This window comes from Pelodiscus sinensis, chromosome 3 (assembly GCF_049634645.1).
Source record: "Pelodiscus sinensis isolate JC-2024 chromosome 3, ASM4963464v1, whole genome shotgun sequence".
In the NCBI taxonomy this organism is placed as follows: Eukaryota; Metazoa; Chordata; order Testudines; family Trionychidae; genus Pelodiscus; species Pelodiscus sinensis.
The window spans coordinates 56,319,103-56,341,959 of NC_134713.1; the positions used below are offsets into that span (position 1 = coordinate 56,319,103).

Below are 22,857 nucleotides of genomic sequence, written 5' to 3' on the forward strand. Positions count from 1 at the left end.
TAAATGGTACTACATTTTATTTCTTGTTAGCACTACTTGGAAATCTTTATTATATATTCTTAGGAAAAGCAACTAAAAGATATGCCTATTTAGCTATTGGAAGAGAACATTCTGCAGTTCAGACTGCTTGAGTGTTCTTTAATATGGTTTTAGTAATATAGTGTAGATAACACCCAGAAATTGTAGAATCTGTGAAATCTATTGAAATAAAGTATGTTTTTCTGTGAATTAGACATACTGTTTTTCTAGTGCTTCAGGGGGTAGCCAGGTTAGTCTGTACCGCATAAACTTAAAAAACAACAAATGGTATGATAGCACTTTATAGACTAACAAAGCATGTAGATGGTATCATGACCTTCCGTGGGCACAACCCACTTCTTCAGATGACCGGAGTTTTTCTAATGTTGGGCTCTGTCTAGATTTCCTCCCTCTTTCGACAGAGATATGTAAGTTAGGCACTTTCAAAAGTAAAACTGCACTGTAGACACGGTTCTTTCGAAAAGGGAAGGCTTTTTCGAAAGAGTCTGTAAACTTCAGTCTTCCCTTTTCGAAAGAACCGTGTCTACAGTGCAGTTTTACTTTTGCAAGTGCCTAACTTACATATCTCTGTTGAAAGAGGTTTTACTTTCAAAAGAGCGCTTTTTCAAAAGAGTGCCATTACGTGATTATGCAAATGAAGCATGGGAAATTCAAATTCCGGCTTCACTTATAATTTCGAAGTGCCTAATTTACATCCCTCTGTCCGAAAGAGGGATGTAATCTAGACGTACCCTTACTGTACTCAGTCTTTTAACAGAAGTCACATGAGATTTTCCATATTACAGTAAACTTCCGATAATCCGGCGCCTTTAGGACCCAGGGGGTGCCGGTTTATCAGATATGCCAGACTATTGGAAGGGGGGGCTATGAGAGGTCTGGGGTGGGGTGAGGAGAATGGGGGGGGGGGCGGCGCTGCAGGACAAACCCGGCAGCACCCCAGCTGCTCTGCCCCAGGCATCCCCAAGTCAGCCGCTGCTGAAACTGACCAGCGGCTGACTCGGGGAAGCCCGGGGCAGAGCAGCTCCAATTGTCCGGCTGTCTGGAGCACTTCCGGGTTCCAGGTGGTGCCGGACTAGCAGGAGTGACGGACCACTGGATGCTGGACAAGTGGAGTTTTACTGTAGTAACATGAAAATATTTTGTGTGTATAAATAGTTTATTTTATGAAGAGAAAGTTGGGAGAAGTGGCAGATAAGTGGAAGAAAGGACTTTGTAGTTCCAATAATTTAGATTTTTTTTTCTGTTGCAAAAATGTAGTGAAGTAGTAAATGGTTGTCAGTAAATTTAAACAAAAATCTTTCAAAAATGTAGCTTAGCTCAAGCATTTAGTAGCATCTGCTGCTCTTACCAATTTGGTAAACATTATTTCTGGCAGAATCTTATGATTCCCCACTGATTGTGTAACCTCAAAGATCACAACACAAAATGGGGATTTAATGCCAGTTGGACCTCCCTGATGCAACAGGGGAGGTTAATTCTAGGCCCTCTGCTGCCAACCTCTGGATTTTCCCAACTGGGCTCCCTTCAGGGCTGCCGGGTTCCGCTGTCAGCCCGACTCTACTGCTGGCCACCAGCTCGGCCCACCTCCTGGTAACAGTTCGGGCTCCGCTACTGGCCAACAGGCTTCCTGCGCCTAGACCATCTGCCTGGCCTTGGTTGCTGGCTCTCACTCCCAGAGCTCTCTGGTCCACCAACATCCTTAGTCATGCTAGACCATGAATTAAGGATGTTAAAAAAAACGTACAGTAGACTTCCGATAATCCGGCACCCTTGGGACCCAGGTGGTGCCGGATTATCAGAAATGCCGGACTATCAGGAGGTACTCTGGCAGGGGCGGGTCTCGTCGAAGGAGAAGCGGAGGAGGGGGCGGGAGTGTGCCAAACCCTCCCTCCTGCTGCAGGGAGGCAGAGCCTGCGAGCGGAAGAGGAGAGGCGGTGATAGGCAGGCAGCCGCATTCAGGACGTTCTGGTAAGTTACAGTCACTCCGGCTGGATCCACAGCCGACACGCAGTTAATGTAATTTTTCTCTCTACTGCCGGGAGGGGGGGTGCAAGGGAAGGTAGGGGTCGGTGGGAGAGGGAGAGGGGTCTCCCACCGACCCCTACCTTCCCCTGCCCCCCCCCCCTCCCGGCAGTAGAGAGGAAAATTACATTAACTGCATGTCGGCTGTGGATCCAGCCGGAGTGACTAACTGACCAGAACATCCTGAATGCGGCTGCTTTGGCACACCCTCGCCCCCTCCTGCTCCCCCTCCCCCTCTCCCACCAACCCCTACCTTCCCCTGGCCCCCCCCTCTCGGCAGTAGAGAGGAAAGTTACATTAACTGCGTGTCGGCTGTGGATCCAGCTGCAGTTAATCAGTTACTCTAACAACTTAAAGCAGCTGCCGGAGCACTTCCAGGTTGCAGTTGGTGCCGGACCATCAGGCGTACCGGACCACTGGATGCCGGACCACCGGAGTTTTACTGTATTAGTGTAAGTGTGTAACCACTGAAATTTTTAGCAGTTATATGGTTATATTCAGGGGAGCAGGCAGGGGCCAGTGTTCCCATCTTCTCCTCCCCCCCTCCACTGACTCTGATAGAGGCGCAGCAGCATGGTATGTGCAAGGAGACAGCTTGAAAGCTGCTTCCCACGTGTACCGACTCCCGCCTCTTTTTTCCCCCACCTCCGCCCCCAGCATGCTACTGCCTTTTTTCTCTCTCTGCAAGAGATGGTACATGCGGAGAGCCAGCTAGAAAGGCAGCTTTCTATGTATACCAGCTCCTGCCTGCCCCCCTACCCTCTGCACTGCTGCCTCTCTATTAGAGACGTGTAACCATTGGGATAAACCCAGGTTTATCAGTTAATCAGTTAATTGAGTACACACTAACATCCCTCCCAAGAATGTTGATGGAACAGAAAGGTTCAGCCTGTACTTGTAATATAGAAATCAGAAAAGTTAGTTACAGGATGTTTCATTTTGTGAAATAATTCCATACTAGCAAAGATTTAAATTAATTGCCTCTAGTTTTTGTTAATGTATGAACTCAATAGGTAAAGACTTCACTGAGGTTGCAAATGGTTGTTAGGTTTGTTTAGTTTTCTAAAATAAAAAGGGATCCTAGGTAGGAATGTTAAGATGTGGTTAACTGGCAAATTGAGTATTTGATAGAATTTTTATTGACTACTCAATAAGTTGATAAAGGAAGGCAGCCTCTCTCAGTCCTGGCTTACACTAGGTCCAGGACCTATCCCCACCGTGGCTCTTCAGTTTAATTGTACTGAGAGCTGGGCGGGCAGGCAGGCAGCCCAGCTCTTAGTACATTAAAATACAGAGCCGCAGTGGGGGTAGGTCCCAGACCTGGTGTTAACCAGGACTGAGCTGGGCTGCCTGCCTAGCCAGAGCAGAAACTGTCCACTGCCATAGGCTGCTTCGTGGCAGCAGCCCCTATTTGTGGGGGGTCCTAGCAGACTGGGGCTGATGCTGGTACAGCCTCTGCTTGGCCAGCCTGGACCGCCGTGGCCAAGTGCTACTGTCTCTGATACAGGGGTTGGCACCACACATACGGTGCTGAGAGGAACCAGCTTTTAAGCGGGCTCACTCCAACACTGGCTCCTGCTTCCCCCTCCCTTGCTGCCTCTGTGGGGCAGGAAGCGTGTAGTCAACTAAATTAACCAATAAACCTACACTTATCTGTTAATCAGCTTGTCGATTACTTGCTTACATCCCTAATTCTAGGAGTTCCATACCTAACTTTTCATGTGTTGCATTGGAAATAGATAGTAAAATATTTTTTCTGCTGTTCTTCCATCTGAATTTGCAAAGCCCCAGATAGCTGCCTCAGGTCATTTAATTAAAAAAAATGAAAATTGGTACCTGTATAAACAGAATGCTGTTTTAGTTTTTTATTTAAGCCTTATCTTCTATTTAGTTTGAAGTGATTCCATTGTAATTTTATTAAATACCTTGAGTATATTCAAGGTTTTTAGTGAGCTTGTTTCATTATTATGCAAGTACCATTTATCAGTTGATTGTAAAAGCTTGAACATTTGCACAGAAATGTCTGTTAAGGAATTCAAATCCCAGATTTACAAGTTTGCTCTGATCTTAACTTTGTCATAGAGAATATCAATGGAAGAAAATGTTCTTTTTAATAAAAATTGTCTATTATACATTGACCTGAATGTTTTTAAATAGTCTGTTTACTAATTTATGTCCCTCCCACATTGAATGGTTTAATTTGTTCTGACATTTGTGTGACATAAAAACGATTAGCAATGTAACTAAATGGTTAATCCCTGTGACATTCTGTCTACCTATATGTGTAGTACTATGTTAATTAGAAGGGCCAGTGAAATTTGATTACATTTATAATTGATTTAAGCTATTTTGTGGACCACTTACGCGATTTTTTTTAATGCATTAAATTGTTTTGATCTTGCAGGTGTGCAATCTACCATAAATGTCTTTCAATAGGATTTGTGCTTCTAAATCTTTTGAAAATCCCTCCTTTGGCTTTTTTTTCCTTTCCTTTTTTCTATTGCATAAATCTAGCAGAAAGTTTCTGCTTAATTTTGAATTCCTGTCTTGGGGAGTTGGTTTAATTGGCTTAATGTTCAGTTTAGTAGTTACTGCACTCATAAAAATTATGTTTATCCGCCTGTTTGTTTAGTTACTATGATGTATCAAATATTTCTATAGCATCGAAATGCATCATATAGATACTAGGGATGTTAAATGTCAGTTAATTGAATAGTCAATTAACCTCATGAATTCTTATCAGTTACTCAACTATTCTATAGTCCATAGGAGTGGGGCTGGCATCCAGTGTGTTCCGGCCGCTCACTTGAGAAGTCCCCTCCACTCCGCGCTGCTTCCGCTGTATCAGAGGCAGCAGTGCGGGGTACCAGGCGACAGCTGGTCCATGAGAGGAGCTAGTTTAAAAAAACAAAGGCAGCAGTGCAGGGTGGCCACAGCCCCTATTGGGGGCTGATTTGCCAAACCTGGCTCAAGCCGGAACTGAGCCAGGCTGCCTGTCCGCCTGGCTCCTAATGTACTTTAAATGCAGAGCCATAGTGGGGATAGGTCCCGAACCCAGTGCAAGCCAAAACTTAGCTGGGCTGCTGGCCAGCCTGCTAAAAAAATTTACTGAGGGGTGGGGGTGGAATGCATGTAGTCCATAGCATTAACCTATAAGCTTTCGCTTATTGGTTAATTGCCTACACTATTACATTCCTAATAGATACCATTATATAAAACAAATACTATTACACTGGAATGTAAAAGTAGATTATATTAGTCAAACACCAATCCCTGGCAAAGCAATTATTACAATTCCCAGAGTAAATCCATTAAAATTATTTCATCGGAAAAATAAGTCATTATCTATTTATTTTATTTTCACAACTGATTTTGCTAAAATATATTAATGCAATGATGAGCAAAGCCATACAAGAGCACAATCTAGCAGGCCATATGCCTTCTTTAAGAGAAGAGGGATCTGTTTTCTCAGAATAGTAGTATAAAATGTGTATTTCTGCATAAAGTAATTCTCCAGTTTCTCCAAATACACAAGCATGTGTATATTAGTATATTTTCTTCTAACTTCAAAAGTAACAGTTTCCACATGCTGAAAAATAGAGTAATAGCTATATATTGTGAGCCTTTTGTATTTCATTAGTGTCTCATACAGGATTCATTCCTACTACAGTAAAACTCCGATGGTCTGGCATCTGATGGTCTGGCACTCCTGATGGTCCGGCACCATTAGGAACCCGGAAGTGCTCTGGGCAGCCGGACCATTGGAGTTGCTCTGCACCCAGCTTCCCCGATTCAGCCGCTGCTAAAACTGACCAGCGGCTGAATCGGGGAAGCCGGGGGCAGAGCAGCTGGGGTGCTGCCGGGTTGGTCCCGTAGCGCTGCCCCTCGGGGCTACGGGACAAACTGGGCAGCATCCCAGCTGCTCTGCCCTGGCTTACCCGATTCAGCCGCTGTTGAAACTGACCAGCGGCTGACTCCAGGAAGCCCGGGGCAGAGCAACTCTGCTTCGGGCTTCCTGGAGTCAGCCGCTGATCAGTATCAGCAGCGGCTGACTTGGGGACACCTGGGGCAGAGAAGCTGGGGTGCTGCCGGGTTGGTCCAGTAGCGCCGAGGAGTGGTGCTGCGGGACCAACCCGGCAGCACCCCAGCTGCTCTGCCCCAGGCGTCCCCAAGAGCAGCTGGGTTGCTGCCGGGTTGGTCTTGCCGTGCCAAGGGTTGGCGCTACCGGACCAACCCGGCAGCACTCCAGCTGCTCTGCTGCAGGCATCCCCGATTCAGGCGCTGCTGAAACTGACCAGCAGCGGCTTAATCGGGGTCGCCTGGGGCAGAGCCGGGCTATCGGAAGAGGGGGCTATGAGGGGTCTGGGGTGGAATCCCACCCCAGGCCCCTCATAGCCCCCTCTTCCGATAGTCCGGCAAATCTGATAATCCGGCACCCCCTGGGTCCTAAAGGTACCGGATTATCGGACATTTACTGTACAAACCTTTGAGCCATACTTGATCTACTAAAATACTCGATGTACCCATTAGGTTGTGCATTAACTTGGGAGTTCCTACTCTGACTACTACAGTGCATCACTGTTTAAAATTAAAATAATAGTTTATAGATCCTTTAAAATGCCTTATTTGCATGTACCTGTATCATCTTGGTTTGGAAGGGAAAATGCTGTATCGGCAATGTGCTAACATTTTGGTATTCTGAAATATTGTTAATTAATTTTTATGTTTCATAGGTCTACTATTTCAGACAAGGTCATGAAGCATACATTGTAATGGCTAAAAAGAATAAAATATATAGCATTAATCCAAAAAAACAGCCATGGCACAAAATGGAACTCCGGGTATGATATGTCTTTCTTTTCCCATTTTTGCTCTTCTTTAAAATCAGTAATAAAAAACACTTTTGTATATGTTATGTGACTTAGTGTCCATAGTTCTGCCAGGAGAATCTTTATAAAACATGTTTTTGATTTTGTGTTCAAAATGTTAAGATTAAAAAAATGAAATAACTTCCCCCAAAATTTTAAACAAGACTAAACACATTTAAAATCGATGGTTGTAATAAGTAAATTGATTACTGAGAAGGATGAAACAAAAAATCCTAGACCTCGTTGCTAAAACAGTGTATTTCCCTTGATGTGATCAGTATTTATATATCAGTCTGATTTATCTTTTAACTCTTCTTAAGAGTATGTTGAACACAATGAGGTTATATTGGGGAATTACAACTTTTGTGTTTCGGGTAGTACATTTGATGAAAGCTCTGTATCTAATGTAGTATTCTTTTACACAGTTCACCGCTGAAATCTGTTGCTCAACAGAAATATATTTACTTTTTTCATTTCACTTCTGTTCTAGTCTTCTTAATATTCAGCAAGCTTAAATAAGAATATTGTTTTATTTGCTTCAGGAACAAGAACTGATGAAAATAGTTGGGATTAAATATGAAGTGGGATTGCCTACTCTCTGCTGTCTTAAACTTGCTTTTCTTGACCCAGATACTGGTAAACTGACTGGAGGATCATTCACCATGAAGTAAGGGAAGCATTATTTCTATTCCTGTAGGGAAACTGTTTTTGTGATATTTAAAGCCTTTTATTAAATTTGCTAAATCTTAAATGTTTTATTTTTTTAACAGAAATTTTCTGTAAAAAATTTGTATTGAATTCAGATGCCTTAAATACATTTTGATATCTAACAACGTTTTCTGTGTTCTCTTGCTGATTTTTTTACCTTGATCGTTCTTGTTACATTTTGATTACAACTAGGTACCATGATATGCCAGATGTAATAGATTTTCTCGTCTTGCGGCAGCAGTTTGATGATGCAAAACATAGACGATGGAATATAGGTAGGTGGTGTGTTTTGTAAAAAGTTTAATAAGTGTATTTGATTTCATTCATGTTGTCTTATTTCATTAGAAAATGTGGCAAAGTGATTGAAAATAAATTATGTCTGAATCAGACAGAAAGGTTTACTGATCTTTAGAGAGATGCAGTGCTTAAATCTTCATACAGTAATACTATAGCACTTGGCAGAATCAGACTTCGATACTGAACACAGTTACTTATTTTTTCTTATATGAATTTAAAGAAGATAGCATGTTGTTTTCCTTTTGTCTTGTAAATATCAGGTTTGGTTTTTAAAGCATGAGAAAAGGCTATACCCAACCTTTCTTTTTTGAAGACTTCTGTTCCAAGTTGTGAGGTGGCATTTCCTGGCAAGCTTGGGGGACTCTATCATCTGGGGGATGTGAATACACCTCTTGGAGTGTTTAAGATTATATAAAAAGAAGTGCACCCTCCTCTTCCAACCATTTCAGTTTTCTTCACCATTGACACCACAAGCAAAAGGGACTCTCTCCTGTATGTGTTATTTCTTCAAATGCTTGCTCATGTCCATTCCTTATTAGGGATGTGAATGAGCAGTCGACTAGTCGATTAACCAGTAGGATTATCAGTTTATCTAGTCGTGTCAGCCTTTGTGTCAGAGACAGCAGGGGGATGAGGACAGGAGCTGATACTGGGGGGAGCCAGCTTAAAAGCTAGTTCCCCCCAGCACCAGCTCTGCAGTGCCGCCTGCGCACACACCCCTCACTGATAGAGGCCCCCTCCCACTGACAAGCAGCACAGTGGGGGGTGCTAGAGGAGGCTGCCATGGAGCAGCCCCAGTCTGCTGAGAGGGTGGGGGAGCATCAGAGTTCCCCACGGACAGAGGCTGCTGCTGGAGCAGCCTCTGTTCGTAGCCAGCCTTAGCTGCTGCAGCCAGAGGCTGTTTCATGGCAACCTCCTCAGTCAGTTCCCCCCCTTCCCCCCCCCCCCAGCAACCTCTGTCCATGGGAAGCTTAGACCCCTGAGGACAGGGGCTGCTGCTACCCCACTCTGCATCACTATATTGCTAGTCAAACCTATCTTAGCTCAGACACTCTGGCCTCTGGAAACTGGCTTCACCTTAGTTCAACGCCAGGTTTCTTCTCCTTCAGGGAGTGTCTGTCTTTAAATCTGTTCAAAGTCCTTTGTCTCTTGAGCAGGCTTAAACTAGTCTGGACAGCTCAGCTGGGAATCAGATTGACTTCAAAGCAGTTGGCTCTGTATCACCTGTTTGCTGGGAGATGTGCCCATCCCTTGCCTGGGTGCATATCCTAACAACCCTGCTAGAGAATTCTCAGTGTAGGTGTTGCGTTAACAATACAATAACTGGTCAGGGTACATTAGCCACAAATTATTACAGATCAACTCCATGGTCTTCACACGTGGCTTTTGACTTAAAGGATACCAATTTCTATATAGCCAGCCAGTTGACACACTGCAGCTATGTGAGTGAGTTTCTTTATGGGACAGAGACATCACCAGTACAAAGTTTTTCCCTTTTAATCTGTTCATGGCCCCTTTCCATTCACTCTGGATTAGTACATGTATTGATTGAGCTTTGCTACAATCTGGCCAAGATGTTATTACTTCCTGGCCTAAAGCCCATTCTACCAGGTCCAGTGAAACTTTTCTGGCATGTTTTACGCCCGTATCCATAATGGAAATTCACTTGAATTCCAAATTCAAAGCAGTCACTTGAAGTTCAGTGTAAATTTTCATCAAGCACTATTCTTTAGAATCAGCATTGTGCTCTGGTTTTTTATTTATTTATTTATTTATTTATTTATTTATTGAAAACTGTGCTACAATCCATATTTTGTTGAGAATAACTACCTTCCAGATGGTAGACTGCTCACTAATCTTCTCTCAAGTAGAAATTCATAGAAAACCTCAGAACAAAGAAAGGTTGGTATACAAAGTTTAATGTTTACTGGACTTTGAGGGAGTTTGTTCTTGAGAGGAGGAAATGTGGGAACTTTCTATACTTAGAAGAATATGTATTAAATATGTGAATTACATATGTATATAAAATCTTTAATTCTATCTTTCACTGCTTGAAAAATGTTGTAGCATGGTCTAATATACATGTAAATTATACTTATTGCTGATTTTTGCATGTTCATTACCTATTTTTTTCTGATATGCTATACAACTTAATAGTTCTTTCTAAAGAATTCCCATTACTGTTGTTTTAAAAATGTATCGGTCTGAAAACTCTTGTCCGTAGGTACAGGCATCTCCAAAAATGACTAACGTGAAGATTAGACAAATGTGGTGTAGAAATTGGGGAAAAACCCCCCACAAAACTAGGACTATGACAGCAAAGTAGTTTTATTAATGACATTGTTTTGTATTGTCTAGGTGATCGTTTCAGGTCAGTAATAGATGATGCCTGGTGGTTTGGAACAATTGAAAGCCAGGAACCTCTTCAGCCTCAATATCCTGATAGTTTATTTCAGTGCTACAATGTCTGGTTAGTAAATTTGTCCTTACTTCTGCTTTTAATAAGTCATTTTAATGTAAATGTTTAATCTTGCGTAGCAAGCCCTAGTTTGTGATTTTGTACCTTTAATTGCAATAATAAAACTCCTTATAAAGTGCATTAATTATGTTTATTTTATAACATTGCATATGGAGAGATTTAAGAGCAGGTTAGATAGACATCTATCAGGGATGGTCTTAGACTGTGCTTGATCCAGCCATTAGGGCAGGGGACTGGACTCGATGACCTCTCGAGGTCACGTCCAGTTCTAGTGTTCTATGATTCTGTGATATAAGTATGATATATTTTAGCTGCTCAAGCAGTACTAATTACTGTAATTTAAACACAGTTAATTTTTTTTCTTTAAGCTGGGACAATGGTGACACTGAGAAGATGAGTCCTTGGGATATGGAGCTCATACCCAATAATGGTTCGTATCGCTATAAATGGGTTATCTTGAATTATAGGTATAGAAAAGAAGCTGCACATCTTATGCAAATCGTTTTAAAAAATTAAGTATACTGGGCATCTTTCTCTGTAAAATGCCAGGAAAAAGAAACAAATAAGAATCATGAAAATAATTGCAATATAAATTTGTTCTTAAAGTACTAAATTACAATGCATATTATTAAAATGAGCATGACCTGTGACTAAAGTAAATGGATATATAATGTTGATATCATTAATGGAAAAAAGTCTAAGAGTTTGCTAATGAGTAGGAGCATAGGATTCTGTAATCTCACTGTTCTCCATTCAGGAAAGCAATGTTTTGGCATTATTTTTTCTGTGGACACATCAAAATCACTCAAGAATTCAACAGATGGCATTTAAATATCCCGGGCTTCATTTGCAAGTTCGAATTACTACATTAGCCACGCTAGTTCGAATTAGGGTGGCAGTGTAGACATACCCTAAGATAGTGTTTCTCAATCTTTTTCAGTAAAGTACCCCATTTTCAAAAAAATATATAAGTACTCCCTTTAAAAAAAAAAAAAAAAAAGTACCCCCAGTACCTACAGTTTTCAGACACACACAAATTTTTCTACCATTGCAACACATTTGTTTAAACAACTTAATCATAGCCGGGTGGGCGATGAAATTTTGGGGTGTAAAAAGTACAAAAATAATGAAGCTCTCTAAAACTTAAAACAAAAGTTCAGTTTTCTCCAAATTTCTGTTGTGTTGATGTAGGCCCCCCCCCCCCCCCCGCCCGACTTCTCTTGAGTATCCCTAAGGGTACTCGTACCACTGGTTGAGAAACACTGCTCTAAGACATAATTACAAGTACAGTAAAACACAAGATAAAATCAGCACTTCTCTAACACTAAAATCTAAAATATACATTCAACTACAAATCCTAACATACCAAGAATCTGCTGCTACACCTGCAAATACTTACCCCTTGTTGCACTTTCCCTGCCCAAAAGTCCAGATATAAAGATGAAGCTTTCAGTATGTCCTGAATATCAGCAGATTCTGGCTTATTTTGATCCAATTGGGGTATTAATTCCAAAGTTGAATGCCCTGATGGTAGCCTCTCTTTTATGTCTCATGCTTCAGTTAAAGAACCTCCACTTACACAGCAGTAGAAGAAGGAGAATGGCAGTTTTCAAAATAAGCCGGTCTCAAGAGCTATAAAAGTTAAAGCTGCTATTTTTAAACTCTACCTGAAAACCTATGAAGCACCACTACAGTTTCCAAGCATAACTTAATTAGTAATAATTTTATAAAAATATTTCACGTACTGCAGAACTGCTCTTGTTTGTTGTAAAAAATACATTCTTCTGTGAACTGACTATGCTGCGAGTCTAGGAAATAGAAAATCTACAAAATTCTTACAGAATTCATCAAAGCTGCATTGTGTGAAACACATTTGTTATCTGGTAATAATATACATGAAGCATGTAAGACCCCAGAATAGTATCTAAACATTATCTTTTGCACAAAGAACTTACACATCTTATGCTTTTGTTCAATAAAACCATGATATTCTATATACTGCCTATATTAATTGCTCTGTTTTTAATAGAAGTATGTCTGTCTTAAAATATAAACAGATGAATATTTTGCAGTGATCATCTGGGTCTTTTTTATGGGATATTTCAGCTGTGTTCCCCGAAGAACTGGGAACTAGTGTTCCTTTAACTGATGTTGAATGCCGAACATTGATCTACAAACCTCTTGATGGAGAATGGGGTTCCAGAACCCGAGATGAGGAATGTGACAGAATTATTACGGGGATAAATCAGCTCATGACTCTAGGTAAACATTTGTGATTGAATAATTTAAGAAGAGTTCAGTATGCAAGCTAACTTTCATGGGAACTTTTATGAGAACACCACCATCCACAAAATTAGTAAATGATAACGTTGATCAACTGCAATTATCATAAAATCACTATTTGAATTATTATACCTTATGAAAAAAATACTTTGTTCACAACATGATATATCTATATAGCGCTTTAAATACACAATCTGATCTGAACTTTCAAAGGTGCTGTGTGATTTTGAGTGTTTTAGTTTTTGAACATGTAATGTTGTTATGCTTATAAGAAGCACACAGGATCTTTTTCAGGAGGATACAGCAACAAGCCGCACTTATTGACAATATAACAGTCACACACACACACCCATGGAATAGTTTCCAGTCTGTTGCTCAGCTCAACCTATTGGCCAGATAGGTCAGGTGTGAGGAAGGAGACGGGTTCATGTCAGTCTGGGCTGATGCCCCTCCTGGTCTTGATCTTAACCAGTACAGAACCCAAAGAACCTTATAACACACCCCATCTTTTATAGGATTTTCCTTGCATGCAAATCTATGCATTTTGCCTCGTCAGGACTTCATCAGTCATTCAGTATCACAATCAATCTCCCTACGACGTGCTTATTGGGAAGAAGTTGTTGTCAGAGGTGTTGTCTTTCCGGTGAAAGTAGTGATTGGTTCCCTATCAAGGGGTGTTTGCCTCTAGCTTCAGGGTTCGTCAATCTGCCCGGATAGTCTGCATCTTCTGAGTCCTTTCACTTAGTTGATAATTATTTGGTGAGTCCTCAGCCCCTCCTCTGACCATTTGAGCGTGTAGTGGCCTTCACACTTATCTCTCCTAAAACATTCTCTCTGTCATTCACACAAACAATATATTTACAGAATTGCAGCATGGAACCAAGGCGTACTTCTACAGTTACAAAATATTTCAACATTAAACTTATTTCTATCTACTACAAGGCCTTATCTAACACTAACATCACTATGTATTACAATATTCCATTCCTTCACTTTAACATGCTAACATCAAACAGAACTGGAGCTAAATTAAAGCTGCCTGGTCCTGTGTGAGGCCTATATCTTGTATTTAAGTTTAATCCAATCCTTTTGCTATAACATACATTTATTATAACTGACTTATTGCAAAATTCCATTCCAGTGCTACATTGTGAGAGACCTTGTAGACCTTGACTTTCAAAAAGTGTAGAACACAACTTACTGTGTGAAAATCCATGCCACTTCATGGTATTTCACAGTGAGGACCCAAAATCACTTGTTGGTGCTGAAAATAGAGTCCCCTATATTGAGTAGAAATACTTTGAACAGATAGCAAAAAAATGTGCTTGTTTTGTTTTCTTAGAGAATATACTTGGGATTTTTCCTAATTAAGCTGTTATGTACTGCAGCCATAGTTTTTCCTTTCTTTGGGTTGTTGTTAGGAGAATTGATGTATAATTGATTGATTAGCAAATGGTTCACCATGAACTTACTACTTGAGTAGGGATGTAAGCAACTAGTCAACTATCTGATAAGCCAAATCTTATCGGATAGTCAACACACTAGTCTCTTCAACCCCTTGCTGTCTCTATCAGAAAGAGGCAGCAAGCGGGGGAGGAGGGTAGGCAGAAGAGGATGCTGGGGGCTGGAGTCAGCTTAAAAACCGGGTCTCCCATTTGCACAAGCGGAGGGAAAGCCTTTGATACTTTTGCTTGTTTGGATTCCTTCATCTTCTGGGATATGGTTTTTATGCTTGTATCGTATTTGTCTTTGTCCTAAATTCCTTGTAATATCCTCAGGGTAGGGACTATAGCTTTTATAGTAATAGTCTAAAGAATTGCTTTTCACATTAAGATTTGAGAACCTTGAAGCTGAGGGAGTGGGAATTAGGAATGTAAATTTTCGATTAATTAGCTAGTTGATAAGGGTACCTCCGCCTTTGAAGTGTAGCAACAGCCACGGGACTGTTGCTACACTTCAGAGGTGAAAGAGTTGGAGGGAGCATGGGGCCAGCGGGGGATTCAAGCAGTTCCCCACTAGTCCCGTGATCCTTCCGGCATTTCAAAGTGGCTGTGCCACATGGAGCCCAGGGTCAGCGGGGAACTCCCCCGCTGACCCCAGGCTCCATGTGGTGCTGCTGCCACGTGCAGCCTGGGCCAGCTGTGAACTCCCATCTGACCCTGGGCTGCATGCAGCATTTCAAAACAGTAACTCCGCGTGGAGCCTGGCGTCTGGCCCCAGGCTCCACATGGCGCTGCCACTTTGAAGCACCCCCTTCCTCTTTCCCAACCCCATTGCTGCCTCTTTCTGATAAGAGGCAGCAAGGAGTGGGGAAAGCGACTAGTTGTTCACATCCCTAGTGGTAATGTAAAGATTAATGAAATTATATCTTTTTTCCCAAAGCCGTGTGTGTCAGACATGCACTAATTAATATTTTGGAATTGCATATTTTAAATGATATAACTTACAGATTTCTCTCTGTAGTAAAAATAATTCTGTTTATATTTTTAATGCACATAGCATGCTTCTCAGAGTGCAGTTCTTCATACGCAGATGAATGGCTCTGATTAATCACTATAGCAATCATGTTTCTGAAGTGCTACAGCACACAACATTTGTGTATAAAATTTCAATTGTATTTTAAAATATATAATGTTGGCTTTTCTTGTGTATTTCTGTCATTTGCTGTTTGTATTTTAAGCTTCAAGGGAGGAGGGATGTTGAAAATAAAAAAATCTGAAAAAGACTATTTAAAGGGCTGGCTTTATGTGCTATAACATTGAATTTTCATTTATATTTAGATATTGCTTCTGCATTTGTGGCACCTGTGGATCTCCAAGCTTATCCAATGTATTGTACTGTTGTGGCATATCCCACAGATCTCAGTACCATTAAACAAAGACTGGAAAGCAGATTTTACAGGTTAGATCCAAGTCTCTGTTACTTCTATAAAGTAGTGACAGACAAACCTTTTTGCTTGTCTTTTTATAGGATAATATCTAACAGGAAGATTGAAATAGGTTGACTGTATCCATATCTCTCTCCATGCATTTATCTTTGAGCTAGGTATTCTTTTTATAAAATGTTGACCAGCTATTTTTCTTGGCTATGAATTTTAGAATATTCAAGGGGCTATTCCTGTAGTTGGCTCTGTGTGTGGGTCCAACCGCAGGATCAGAGCATATGTCTAAAAAGTGATTTTCAAAACAAAGTAGCTAGCTGTGAACAGTTGTTGTAAGTAGTTTTTTCTTCTTGTAGTTCAAGTTCCCTTAGTTAAGAGTGTCTCTAATGGGACTTAGCCTTGGAATAGGGCATGTCCCTATCTCCAGGGTTTAATAACTAGGACTGGAACAAAAAGCCCATGCTAGTCAGTGACCCTCCCTCCCATACTAGCTGCTTACAATGCCCGAGGGTTACTCACATTAGTGAAAGGTGTCACATTTGTAAAAGCTTCAAACTGCACACAAAAAAAGAGAGTAACATTATGCTAAAGGCACTCCTTATAGACTTGGCACTGGCGCCTGAATGGCCGGAGTCAGACTCTGCACACAGCATCACAACCTCAATGCAAAGTGCCCAGTTAGCACTGCCATTAGAACAGTGAAGATCTGCCTTCCCATGAAAAAAAGCCCAGAAGAGGACAGTCTTCTGCTTACTAAAGCAAGGACAGGCCTAGACTCGTAAAGAGCAGCTCATTGTTTCCAAGTGGGAGTTGTGTCCCAGGTTCAGTTGAGTGGGATAATCCTCCCAGGAATACATTTGCCACCTTGGTCTGCAGTATTAGAGTTCAGCACCTGGAAATGCATTCGACCTCGGAAGCCCTAAGAGCAGTGCAAGATGTGTTATCTTTCCCAGTGCCATCCACGCTGCTGATGGCAGCTCCGAATTCTCAGGATAAATCTACCCTTGGGACTGCTCCCTTGGTCTCCATCTGTGCTGATCTGCTTGACACCTCAGAGAGCAGCCCACCAGAGCTTATCCAGTCAGAACCACCACACTCTGGGCACAGGGTTTGCCACGCATTTAAAGCCCCAGACACTGAACACCAGAGCTAGAGGGCCCTATACCAGCTTGAAGCATCTGTCACTGGCAAATGGGCCTGGCTTTCCTGAACTAGATTCTGCCCTGCAAATCTAGTTCTGTGGCCCGAAAGTCATCCATATGACAACAGTCGGAAGATCCCAGAATTCTTGGTACCAGTCTCCCTTTTCTATACGTAGATCACTGGTTCAGCATTGATTGCTGAAGTAGCGGTGCAGATCCGCCAAATGCAGCCACCACAGACTGGGATCTTGACACACTGGGTCATCGCTAACTTACAGATGCTACTCAGGGCAATGGGTTGGGCATGGTCAGTACAGGGACACTTGAGTCAGTCTCTGCACAGTCTTGTTCTCTAGAGCTTGGTTTTCCACCTCAGGCTCCCAGAGCAGACAAAGAGCCCTTGCAGGCAGGTCAAGGTTCTTCTTTAGTTACATCTGTTCCTCTATGTCAGTATATTTAGTCTGCATCATTGCGCCCAGTTGATCCATTTTGTGGATTTGTTGAAGCTATCAGTGTATCCAGCCATGAACATCTGCATATTTTTGGACTTTCTAATACAATATGAGGGCAAGGTCATAATCTGGGGCTGCTGCAACTCAGAGCCTGGTATTTGGGTGGCTATGAGGGATAGAATGCTCATGTTCCAAGAAGGTAATCTGTCTTTATCAACAGTAGAAAAGAGCTTATGAAAAGCTGTTACTCAATTGAATGGAAGATTTCCTCCACTTGGGTTCATCAGCACAGTTTTTCTCTAGAAAATGGTGGAATCCTTGACATAATAGAGTTATCTTTTTTTCATTAAGCCTTGCGTACAATTCCCTACAGTTGTATTTAGAAGCAATCAGTGCTTTCCATCCTTTAGTGGATAATGGTATGATCTCTCATGCACCACCACAACTAGATTTTTGAAGGAAATTCTTAGATCCTTTCCACCAGAGATAAAGTCCACCACCGTGGAACCTCATTTGTGTTCAGTTTTTTCTCTGAGCCTTACTTTGAGCCACTGGCTCCATGTTCTGTGATCCATCTGTCTATGAAGTTGGATTTTCTGATATCCAAAGGTTGGCCAGAAGAATCAATAAACTGGGAGCACATGTGGCCATAAGTCGTCTCCCTTTGATATTTCAGACACAACAAATCATGCATCTTAGACTAATGTCCCTTGCAGTCCCTTCTAACCTATGATTCTGTGGTGGGTCCACTATATACTATCTTCTATAAAGAAAAGGTCTTGCTATGTCCTCACTCGACTCATACATAAGGTGGTTTTTGAGTTTATAAGTCAGTGCATTCACTCTCATGTATTTTTTCCTAATCCATATGCCTTGGAAGAGGAGAGAAGACTGCATTCTCCTTTGGCCTTTTATCTACAGAGAATAAGGGACTTTACAAAGACACTTAAACTATTTGTTTGCATAGCAGAATGATTAAGAGATCCACCTACATCAGCACAGAGGATTTTGAAATGGATCTTGGGTTGTATTACTCTGTTACCCACTATCTGGCATCCCCCTGCCAGAAGGGGTGTAAAGGCTCAGTCCACCAGGAGCAAGCTACCTCAGCTTAATCTCTCAGAGAGATACTCATAGTGATAGATGTAAGGCAGTGTAATGCAGTACAAACTTCACACTGGTCACTAGGGGTTGAGGAGCTGGTCTGGGCTCAGCCAACTCTACCCTGCCACACCTGCAAGAGATGAACAAACTGGAGGAGAAGATTAAAGGAAGCAGAAGAGCTCGCTTGAGGGCAGATAAGAGCATAAACCTGCAACTTGCAGCTCCTGAGAAGAGCTGAGGGAAGGCAAGGTCTCTCCCTACAACTGCCCAAAGATCCCTCCCTGGTAGAAGGGAGGACCTGCTTCAGATACACTTCTAGAGGGAGGCATTCCTCAATCTCTTGTGTGGACTCAGTTTGTAATGATTCACTTAGTTTTGTTTATGGACTTCTCCAGCAAGGGTAAAACCTAGAACTGACCTGGTAGAGGGGTCAAGTCACAGGAGGCAGCCGCTGCTTTGAGAGAGAGTGACAGCCACACCATTCACGGTCACAAGGAGGTAAAAAGCAATGATCTGAGTTGAATAATGTTGGAGATAATATCCTTGTAGGAGGCCGTTCTTTGACTCTAAGCACTTGTTCTGTCACCAATATGCACTTGGAAATGGTGATTTTTTTTCAAACACATAGTCATTGCACATTAGGGATGTAAGCAAGTAGTTGACTGACTGCTAAGTCTAGGCTTATCTGTTAATCTAGTTGACTACTCACATTCCCATCCCCTTGCTGTATCAGATGCAGCGAGCGAGGGGAGCAGGAGCCAGTGCTGGGGGTCGGGATCCAGTTTAAAAGGTAGCAGCATGGGTGGGGGGGTGGGCGAGAGTGCCATGAAGCCTAGTGGATGGGGGTCCCAGCCGACGGGACTGCTGCCGGAGCAGCCTCTGTTCACAGTCAGCCCTGGCCATCATGGACAGAGGCTGCTTCACAGCAGCTTCCCCTGCTCCCTCCTCTCTCCCCCCAGAAGCCTCTGTCCACAGGGAACTTGGACCCCTGTGGACATGGATTGCTACCACCCTGTGCTGCTACCTCTATATCAGGGGCAGCAGGCAGCTGGTCTGCGTGGGGGGCTGGTTTTTAACCTGGTTCACCTCGTGGACTGGCTCCCGCCTGATACAGAGGCAACAGTCCAGGATGGCAGAGGGCTCCTTGGGAGTGGAGCTAGATTGCACTGGCTGCCACCTCTGCCCCCGGGGACTTTAGAATAGTGACTAACGGCTTAGAATTCATGCAGTTAGTCGACTATTCTATTACCTGATAGCTAACATCCCTATTGCACATACTAACTAACTTGTCATAGGTTTAGACTTTCACCATAATTCCCATATGCCAAACTGTATCTTATATTGCAGTCAGGTCAAGGAATACTTCCAGTTACAGCAGGGGTATGCAATGATTTTTCCCCGAGGGCCACTTCAAAAATTTTTGAAGTAGCCTTGGGCTACCACAGAAGGGGTGGGTGGAGCCTTAACAGAAGGGGCGGGGCTACCCCACCCCCAGACTGTGATTGGTCTGGGGGTGGAGGAGCGCCTTTGCCCCCCTTCCCACTAGGCACCTATGCCCTAGAAGAGGGGGAGAGTGGAGGAGATTTCATGCCCTCCCCTGCTCCCAGGCCAATCAGGGCCTGGGCATGGGGGAGCACAGGAAGCCTCCTACCACCCTGCAAGGAGCATGTGGCACTTTGAAGTGCTGTGGCTCTTCTTAGGGCCAGGGCAGGACGAAGGAAGCTTCACGCAGCTCCCCTGCCCCCAGACCCTGATTAGCCTGGGGGCAGGGGAAGGCACGAAACCACCTCCACACTCCTCCGCGCCCTCCGAGCAGTGCACAGTGCTTCAAAGTGCCACGTGCTCCTGGCAGGGTGGGAGGAGGCTTCGCAAGCCCCCCCTCCCTTACTTGGCCTGGGGGAGCAGCAGGGCCTCCGCAGGCCAGATCCACCCACTTAGTGGGCCAATCTGGCCCACAGAGGCCCTTTTGCCTGCCCCGGAGTTACAGGTAAGTAACCTCCATTTTCTTTATATTTTGCTTTCTTGTAAGATTTCAAGTTTTCTGCCACAGTGGTTCCACATGTTTACTGCATCTTCCCTTTTATTTTATTACATTGTAGAATTGAGTACCATGTCCTCACAGAGCACATTGATATACTCATCTTAGTGTGCATATGCACAAAATTTAATATAATACTAGGTCTTCCAGCACATTCTGGTTTCTTAACTATTGGGGGAGGGAGATTAGGACATGTTTCTTAGAAATTTCTTCCATTGTGCTTTGCAATTGCAAAATAAATAGAAGGTTGGTCCTATTCTCAATTTCCATACTACTAGTTTAAAATAGGGGATATCCTCATTTTTTTGACAATCACACAACATGGAAAATATTAATAGTTGCGTCAGTTTTTAAAAATGTTTTTATCTGTGTCATGACTGCAAGTGAGGACTACTGTTGTATAACTGGGAGGCTGTATTTATCAGAGCTAATCTGTGGGGTGAGGAGAACTAGCTATTACACTAGGACTCTGCCAATCAGAGGAAACATTTTGTCCCCCTTAACTATCAGCTTTAGGAGAGCGTGGACCAGGCCTGGGCAACAGAGGAGACTTTTATAGATAGCCAGCTGAGCTGCTTGGGAAGCCCTATGAGGCATCTCTTGATTGACTAGCAGTGAGGGTCTCAAACCTTTCCCCCCTTCATTCACCAGGCATATACCCTCCCCGCATACAGCAGACACATGTGTAAGAGCAGAAGCAAGAAAAAACTGCTTGTTGTTGTCCAGGTATAGCGGACATGTAATTTTTGGCTATTTCCTTTTTAAACTGCTTGGAAGAAGATAGGGGAGGCTGTTTAAAAATGTTAACACAGATATTAAAATATGTAACTGTTCAGTGTCATCTGTTTCTTTTTTACCTTCCCCACAAAGGCGGCTTTCTTCACTTATGTGGGAAGTTCGGTACATAGAACATAATACACGCACATTCAATGAACCAGGAAGCCCTATTGTTAAATCTGCCAAATTCGTTACAGATCTTCTGCTACACTTCATAAAGTAAGTTGATGAACAGATATGATATATATTTTCGTTCTATTGTGTAACAATAATAAAAAGTGACTAATCTGTAATTTGGCATGTGAGGATGCGTTTACACTGCACCCTACATTCAAAATAAGAGACACAATTTTGATTTAATTTCAGAATAATCTGTTTCAAAATTTGGCATCTATATGGTACCAAATTTCAAAACAACACACTATTTCAAGACATCCCTTATCCCTCATGGAACGAGGAATACAGGGATGTCAAAATAGCACATCCGCTGTATTTCACAATAGCAGATGTGTTCAAAAGATGCAGGGTAGCTATTTTAGGAGACCTCTTGTATCCCAAAATAGCCTTGCAGTGTAGACATACCCTTAGTGTGAGCATGCCATCCATCTATTTTACTGAAGGTCAGAAGTACAAAATATTTGTTTAGAAAGGTGGGGGGGGGATTGAAAAACATGTCAACTACTACAAAATAGGATTAAGTTTAATGCATTGGAATTTATAAAACAAAATTCAGAAACAAGGAATTGAATGATGACAACTTAGAAGTTTAATCTGAACTTGACATCCTCTACTGTACTAATGTATCTAGGTCTATCTAGTCATTCTACCTCATTCTGTGGAGAGATTAGATCTGTGGTCACCAACCCTTCAATCGCAATCAGCTGGTGGATTTTTGGGGGCATGATCAGTCGATCGCAAGGTGTTCACAGCCCCCCCCCCCCCCTTCTTCGTCCCCTCTCCAACCCCAAGAAGGAGCCCATGCTGGTGCTACCTCCTGGGAAAATGGAGGTAGTGCTGGCATCCTTGCCGTATGAGGCGGGAAGTCCCTGGCTGTATGCCAGATCCAGCGTCTCAGCAAGCGCACAGGCTGCTCCTCTCCTCCCCTTCCCAAAATAGCCGGCATGCTTCCAGAAAAGCCAGATCTGGCACACACTGGGAACTTCCTTCTCCGTGCTGCCTGCCTTCCTTCCGTCCTGCGCCAGGGGGCAAGGGGAGAAGTACCTGGCTGCGCGCCAGCTCCAACTTCTCAGGAAGTGCCCCGGCTGTTTCGGGGATGGCAGGAGAGGAACAGCACGTGCACTTTCTGAGAAGTCAGAGCTGGCGCACAGCTACGGGACCTCCCCGCCCCCTTCTCCTCCATGCAGGAAGAATGGAAGGAAGTCCCTGGCTGCGTACCAGATCCAACTTCTTAGGAAGTGCGCCAGCTATTTTGGGGAGGGGAGGAGCTACAGATGCTGCAGGATCCAACTGTCCCTGTCCTCCCTCCCCCCCCTTACTCATTCCCACCCCAGAGCCTGCACTTCCTGTCTCGACCCAGTGAGAGTGAGTAAGGGCTGGGGACAGCAAATGATGGAGAGGAGGGGAACAGAGAGGGGTGGGGCCTCAAGGAACGAGTGGAGTCTTGGGGAAGGGATGTGGGTAAGGACAGCTGGGCCAGTACCTGGGGATCTTGGCTTGTCCTGACATTTAAAAAGTGATCTTGGGTGTAAAAAGGTTAGTGTCCACTGGACTAGATCAAAGAGCGAAGGAACTTACCATTGTTTGGCA

The 22,857-nt window shown here is 43.0% G+C and overlaps 1 protein-coding gene across 1 annotated transcript in view; it reads left to right on the forward strand.

Annotated features, from left to right (window-relative positions):
* Positions 1–22,857, forward strand: part of PHIP (PHIP subunit of CUL4-Ring ligase complex) — a 303,792-nt gene that overhangs the window by 243,394 nt on the left and 37,541 nt on the right. The window contains exons 25-32 of the mRNA XM_075923789.1: positions 6,795–6,902; positions 7,472–7,596; positions 7,830–7,912; positions 10,293–10,404; positions 10,782–10,843; positions 12,520–12,675; positions 15,477–15,597; positions 21,184–21,309. Of these exons, the coding sequence (XP_075779904.1) occupies positions 6,795–6,902; positions 7,472–7,596; positions 7,830–7,912; positions 10,293–10,404; positions 10,782–10,843; positions 12,520–12,675; positions 15,477–15,597; positions 21,184–21,309 (893 nt within the window). The remainder of the gene's footprint in view (positions 1–6,794; positions 6,903–7,471; positions 7,597–7,829; positions 7,913–10,292; positions 10,405–10,781; positions 10,844–12,519; positions 12,676–15,476; positions 15,598–21,183; positions 21,310–22,857) is intronic.